The 6,988-nt window shown below is 35.5% G+C and overlaps 1 protein-coding gene across 3 annotated transcripts; it reads left to right on the top strand.

Moving 5' to 3' along the window:
• The first annotated feature begins 2,529 nt into the window (after nt 1–2,529).
• On the top strand, nt 2,530–6,925 carry LOC113053197 (ribonuclease H2 subunit B). 3 transcript variants are annotated; one of them, XM_026218023.1, is made up of 11 exons: nt 2,530–2,872; nt 3,119–3,190; nt 3,319–3,426; nt 3,563–3,639; nt 3,724–3,838; nt 3,946–4,007; nt 4,101–4,203; nt 4,286–4,367; nt 6,101–6,146; nt 6,434–6,511; nt 6,749–6,925. In XM_026218023.1, the coding sequence occupies exons 1-11, from the start codon at nt 2,809–2,811 to the stop codon at nt 6,857–6,859; spliced, it is 918 nt and encodes a 305-aa protein (XP_026073808.1). In that variant the 5' UTR covers nt 2,530–2,808; the 3' UTR covers nt 6,860–6,925. The 3 variants fall into 3 exon arrangements, with proteins under 3 accessions (XP_026073808.1, XP_026073809.1, XP_026073807.1); XM_026218024.1 differs by having other exon boundaries at nt 3,943–4,007; nt 4,289–4,367; XM_026218022.1 differs by having other exon boundaries at nt 2,534–2,872; nt 3,943–4,007.
• The last annotated feature ends 63 nt before the right edge of the window (nt 6,926–6,988 follow it).

Genomic DNA, 6,988 nt, shown 5'->3' with positions numbered 1-6,988 from the left:
TGAAAATGTAGAGTAACGAATTCACTCTTTCGACTAATGAATTCAGTAACTAAACACGCTGCCTCTTCGAATGACTAACGAATTTCGTATACTTTCATTTCCTGTTGTCGTTTCCAAATGTGAAAATTAACAATTCTTCCAAAATAGTTTCCTTGTATGAAAATAGGCTACATAAATACGTCATCACATCCTTATAGTAATTCTGCTTATTTAAAAACGCAGATTATGTGATTTAAATAGGCTACATTTTGCAAAATGGCACACCGTTCACGTAGAACATTTTTACAACAATCAGTTTGCTATCATACAATAAGATTTTAAATTTGGCAAGATAACACAAAATAAATGGATGCCTCAAGACTGTTTCATCAAGCTTGCGATATTACTTCCTACCTTCACGTTTGAGTTTCTTGTCCTGTTGAAAATATAAACCGAGCTCGTATTATACTAGCGAAAACTCAGAGATTTGTATTTCGTTTTTACCACCAATTATTTAGAAAAAATAAAATCCTGTGTCCACATGATAGATCTACGAGAGTACGCTCAGTTTGACTCCTCAGACTTCTGAAGTGACAGATATCTGTGAATGTAAAACACGATATTCCCTATGTTGTCGTCAAAAATGAAAATGCTTCAGTTCAATGCATATATGTATGTTGCCCCTCCTACTATGAATTGAGATGGAAAACTGACAGTGTATAATCCAAACATTATAACAAATCAGCGCGTGACGTTAATCTGATGAGCGATAGTAGATTACACGATGTCAACCATGCATGGGCTACTTCGCTCCTGGGTGTGTGTTAGCGTATGCACAAGTAAAACTACAAACCAAACCCCTGTAAAATTACACTATTTTCTTTCCAGCAGTGTTATGGGAGCATGTTTAATGTGCAAAGTGTGTTTGCCTGATTTTGCATGTGTGTGGGAGGAGGTGAGGCTCAGATGCAAAATAAGAATCTTTATTCTGACATGTTCCATCAGCCACTTTATTAAACAGAGCAACAAGTCAGATGTAAAACAAGCGTGCCTTGAAGTTGTGCCATGATCTTTTTTTTCCTAACCAGATTTCATTCTGTCTGTCTCTAACGACTCTAATGGAGTTACTCTATACCTATTGGTGTAATATTGCCACATCTCAGATGAAGTGAGAAATAGGGTGCAATGTACCTTGTAACTAGGCTATTACTTAGACTTTCTTATTGGTACATGAGTGATAAAAAGACATGTTAATAATATTTGTAAATGTTTAGAATTCATGTGATATGAATAAAATTTGAAATAAATAAAAAAATCTAAACTGTGGACTTTTGTTTGGAAAATTGTGGAATCGTGACATATGACAACTGAAGAAACTTCCCTTTTGACGGTTATTTTTTTGTACAGCTGGGATGTCCTGGAGCCCCTCTTCCCCCTCCACCATGTCCTTGCTCAGCAGACCTTGGTTGACCTGAATACCTCAAGACTTATAGCAGAACAGGGGGTCCCTGATTCTCAATCAGCCATACACGAATGCACAAGCATATACTGTGTCAGGACATGTCTTGGTTAGTTGTTTTAATGAGGGACACAAGTGCAAAAGGATTTTCAGTCTCACATGATATGAGAGACAAAATGAGCGATAAACAGACACACAGTCTGACCATACAGAACCATCGACAACAGTGAAGTTTGTTGTAAGATCCTGAAAACAGAAAAAGAGGAAAGAATGACTGTTATGCATCTATATATTCTCAATTGCAGTCAACATATACAGTTCAACAAATAGGCTACTGCTTTACCTTCTATGCTGTTCATGCCATGTTTCTAGCATATATTTATACAAATATATTTGGTCTTGTACTTTATCTTTCTTATGAATTGTATGCAGGCCTAGGCATTTCCCATGTCATAGACTGTTTCTTGTAGATTAAATTTAAATGCTTTGAATTATGTTTGAATGCTTTGATTATTATAATCTGTCGTGCAAATAAAGCTTCTTTCATTCTGACTAATGAAAGAATAAGATTATTATGATGGTTTAGTACATGTCTAGAACTTTTATGCAGGCAATAAATAACAATTCGGCCGAAGGGCGTTGCTTTATGCATTTTCAAGGCACTGGCGCCATCTAGAGCTCACTGTTAGAAACATTAATTTTGAATAGAGGCCATGTTTCGTGATTATTTTTCTGTGTTGAAATTCGTTGATTTAGTTATAATTCAGACATATTTTTTTTGTTTAACATTGGTGTTTGATTCACATTGATATTTCTGTTTCTCAACGCTATCGGCAAACTATAATTATGCCTATATTATTATTTAGTCATTGAAAGTTTACCAACAGATTACATTGTAAATAGGTGATTGTGCGACAACTAGATGAGCTGACCTTTGAATAGATATATAATATCATGCAAAATAACTTCAAAACACTGAAAAATACTGAGAAAGATCTTCCAGCTGTACTTTGTTGTCTAACATAAATGTGCTACTATGTCTTTAAGAAATGCTGGGAGACTGTACCATTTTGAGAGAGGGGTGTATGTATACGCGTTTTCAAATTAAACACTTTTCTCTCTTCACATTTATTAGAGATTTTGGATCTGATGTATTTTTTTTACTTACTAGTTAAAACGTTATTACTACTTACAGTTGTATCAGAATAAAACGTCACTTCGAATTTATCTTATTTGTACTGTACAAAAATATTTGCCGCCATTTTATTTTATTTTTTGCAGGCAGAGCCTCTAAGTTACTCGCAAGTATTCCGTTATAACATATCAGGCAACCGGTGGATACAGTTTAACGTTTAAGGCCAGACCTTGAAATGACTACTAAAAAGAAACGCTCTGTGCACAACGACAAAGACAGCTGGGTTGTCATTGCTCCAGGTATTTTATATTTACAATTTTATTGTGTTGCATGCTACACACGTGTACTTGCAGAAATATTATATAGAGAGTTTACTGCACGCCTTATTTTGCTGAGACTTTGTAACTTAATTATGACAAATGTTTAGTATGCATTATTCATTCCAACTTTAGAGTTGGTATACTTAAATCTCAGTGCTATTGTTTTCTTTTAAAAAATCAAATGTAATTTGATTTAGTTTTTTCCCTTACACCCTTCACTTTCAGATTCAGCACTGGACACAGGCAGGTCTGAAGAGGGTGATCCGTCCTTCATCAAACTAAAGAGTCCTGCTACAGGTGTCACTATACCAATTTAATTAATTGCAACACATAGTTTAGATGCCATGCACAACTTTATTTAGTGGTGATGATGTCTATCTAAATAAACTGCAACTGACTGACAGCTCTGCCCTTATTAAATTCAGGAAGTTCTTCACTGTACCTGTTTGGCTGTGGCAATGTTTCTGTTTATGAAGTAAAAGCCTTTTCTGAAGACTTTCGGTCTTGGTTTATTGGACAGACAGTGCAAAGAGGTAAGCTTTCCTTACAGAACATGAACTATCCGTTTGATATGATTATAGATCATTGATTTTAATGCTCCTTTATAAATCATCTAGTAATTTTCTGACAAGGTGAACTAATTGTTCACTTTTGTTTCCATGTCTTTAGATGGAAGACTACTGTATGTGACTCCCATTGATCCTTTATTTCTGCTGTTGCCATACATTAGCAGAACCACCACCGAGGTAAACAATTAATTAAAAATGAAACTGTTACAATAAAATCCATTTACATGAGCTTAATCTTTAATGAAGGCACTCTTCCTATAGGGAAAGTTCCAGCCGGTGGAGCAGATGGTGATGGATGAGGATTATCCTGGATGCACAAGACTTCTGCTTTGCAAACATGGATTGGATTCCCTTCATCATGTAGCTGATGAGAAAGGTGTGCATTTGAGTTTGTTGGAACGTATAGAGCCAAGTTCATTACAGATACACTGTGATGTCCAAATTTCGTCCAATATATAAAAATGTAATCCTCTTTAACAGAAGTAGGTGGATCAAAGTTTCACAGATATAACCAGGAGAAGACCTTGGAGTGGCTCGAGAAAAAGGTTTATATTTTTTTTTAACCTGTATAAAAATCATCAATTATTTCAATATTGAGTGTTTGCATTTAAGTTGCATTTAAAAAACAATATTTTTAGGTCCAACGCACAGTAAGCACACTCAGAAAGAGCAACATCTCTGTGGGTGGAGGAGTGAAATCCAGCACGTTTGTCAGAGTGAAGCAGGAAGATGCTACTGAAGGTAAAAAGGATGAATAAATCGGGGTAAAATATGTTTGTATGCATTATTTGCTTATGTTATTGTTTTTTTTTTTTTTTTATAGAAGAATACTTACGTTACGCACATGGTCTCATATCAGAGTACATCAGTGAAGACCTGAGCAAAGACCTCCTCAAGCATCTGCAGTATGTGTACATTCACATCACTTCACAAATAGTGGTACACCATGTAACTTTTTTTGTTCAAAATTAACATAATGTTTGACTTGTCATATACATGCAGTTTTGGTTATGAACTGCCAGAGCACCAGTTACATACGGCGCTTTTCCACTGTGTGGTACGACTCGGCTCATTATGGCTCAGTATGGTACAGCACTGCTCGACCAGGCTTGGTATGCATTTGCACTGCAGTTTAATACTGCTTTAGAGTGGGCGGGATTATTCACATGTCATTATAGTTGCGCTGCCTCTACTGCCACGACTTGTGAAAAACGTTTTCATTTCGCATCACCCCATCAAGCTCTCGCTGGATCTGCTCCTCTGCTATCAGAGAGAGGAATGTCTGTTCAACAAAACAGCCATTTTAGGGTTGTTAAAATAGGTGTGCTCGTTAAAAACAGTTCCGTTCGATCCTTCACTTGGTGTGCTGGGGCCTGTACCATGGGTTTTAGTGACATTCAATGCCTTAGTAACTTACACCCCACAGCTAACCTGCTCTAGGGCAAAAGTATGTTCTGGTTTAGAGAGCTCAAACCGAAATTTGACCAATCAGCTTCAAGCAAAGTGACGCATCTCTGATGCAATAAAGCCACTCCCCCAGTTTCTCTTACTCCAAATTATAGGACGCTACACAGTACTTTTTTTAAAAGAGATAAATAGTCAAATTTTTATATAGATATGATTTATATAATTATAAAATTAGATTTATATACCCTTAATTTAGTAGTAATTATTAATATTTTATTTTAAATTAATATAAACATAGATAATATTTAATATAAATACCTTTTAGAATCAATAGCTTTAAACAAATATGAGCTTAGATTTTTAATTGTTATTATACCTATAAATATAAACTCTATCAACTAACTTTACACCTTTTACTTGCACTTATATGGCAAGATGTTTTCTTTAAGTTAATGGATAGATCATTTCATCTTGGAAATGTGTTTAAATTCTTCATATTGTTCAATCTTTTAATCTTTGGTAGTGAATTGCAATTGCCAATGACTCTCTCGCGAGAAGTGAATCAAAGTTTCAAGGCATGCGATTTAAATCTAGCGGTTCTGTTGTGTTTGTGTTGCAAGTTCAGTGATACCGGTAGCAATGATTCTCTCAAGCCAATCCGTGATCAGCAGAGTTAACATGTCGTGTTTTTTGTAACCGTACGGTTCACTTGGAACCTCAACTGAGGTGCTACTAAAGGTACTGTACCCAGTGGAAAACCCCTCAAAAGTGAACCGTACCCAACCGTACGGTGCTGTACCATGCAGTGGAAAATATACCATACAGTGTGATATCATATTTATCAGCTTTGTAGTGGCCAGTGAACAGCCTACTCTCTAAGATATTGGCATCAGCCATCAGAATAATACAGGTGCTAGTCATTTAATTAATATCATCAAAAAGTTGATTTATTTCACTAATTCCATTCAAAAAGTGAAATTTGTATACTATATTCATTCATTACACACAGACTGATATATTTCAAATGTTGATTTCTTTTAATTTTAATGATTATAACTGACAACTAAGAAAAATCCCAAATTCAGTATCTAGTATATTTAGCACCTGTACATATCAGTCAACCACTACTTACAAACATAAATAACATTCCCAGGCTGTCATTTACTTTGTACCATGTTATTTGTATAGTCAGATTTATGTAGGTATAAAAATGTTTGTCTCATATAACAAGGTTGCCAGAGATATCCAGCCCTAAAGAAACAGAGCCGCCTTTTAAGGTAAATCTTTTGGATGGAAATACCACTGTGCAGTTGGCATATTACTAACATGCTTGCATGTTAATAGTTAAATTATGTCTGTCCTTGCTTTACTTGATTTTATGCATTGATAATTTGCTTTCTGATTTCTATTTCTCCTTTAACTCAAGCAGCTTGTCATGTTTTAAGAAGCAAAATAAATGCTTTGTTTCTGAATGCATTTAGAGGATTGGTGTAGCAGTTCACTTAGATTCAAAAAGATCTTTTGCTGGACTTAGTTTTTCTGACTGCTGTCTTTCATTCGGTAGAAACGGAAACTGTCAGATAAACCGGTAGAGGCCGGGGAAGACTACACCAAGTTCAACAGTGCTGATTTTACACGAAAAGTGAGTTAGAATCACAAACATAGTGGTCATAGGTTTTATGATACAAACATTGGAAGAAATTGCATTACATGCTACAGCAGAACTGTCTGTTTCTCTCTGTCTATGCCTAAAATAATCATTCAGGAGTTCATGCTTCAAGTATTATTGGATGTAAATTTACTTTTCCCGCTTAATTTTAGCTACTGTACTACAGTTTGGATAATTATAATATTTAAAATATGTTCTATGTTATCTTAGCCACCAAAGAAGATGACTGCAGCTCAGAAGAGTCTTGCCAAAGTAGACAAATCTGGGATGAAGTGCTTGTCGGCATTCTTCAGCCCAAAAGTCAAACAAGAGAAGAACTGACTCAGTGAGTGAGTGAGTGTTTGTGTGAGTGTGAAACATTTTGCTAATAAAGGTATTAGAAAATAAGTTTTGCTCCACTGCTTGCTTTATTTTTCCACCCATAATGTGCTGTGCTTAATGCAGCGCTAT

This window comes from Carassius auratus, chromosome 34, assembly GCF_003368295.1.
Source record: "Carassius auratus strain Wakin chromosome 34, ASM336829v1, whole genome shotgun sequence".
Lineage (NCBI taxonomy): Eukaryota > Metazoa > Chordata > Actinopteri > Cypriniformes > Cyprinidae > Carassius > Carassius auratus.
Note: the sequence above shows the minus strand (reverse complement) of the source record. Positions and strands in the feature narration are given on the sequence as shown.

What these genes read in the sequence shown, in the direction of transcription:
- LOC113053197 (XM_026218022.1), top strand. Translation starts at nt 2,809, where the DNA reads ATGACTACTAAAAAGAAACGCTCTGTGCACAACGACAAAGACAGCTGG. An exon ending in TGGACAGACAGTGCAAAGAG is followed by an intron (nt 3,427 to 3,562) that starts GTAAGCTTTCCT and finishes CCATGTCTTTAG; the next exon opens with ATGGAAGACTACTGTATGTG. An exon ending in GCAGGAAGATGCTACTGAAG is followed by an intron (nt 4,204 to 4,285) that starts GTAAAAAGGATG and finishes TTTTTTTTATAG; the next exon opens with AAGAATACTTACGTTACGCA.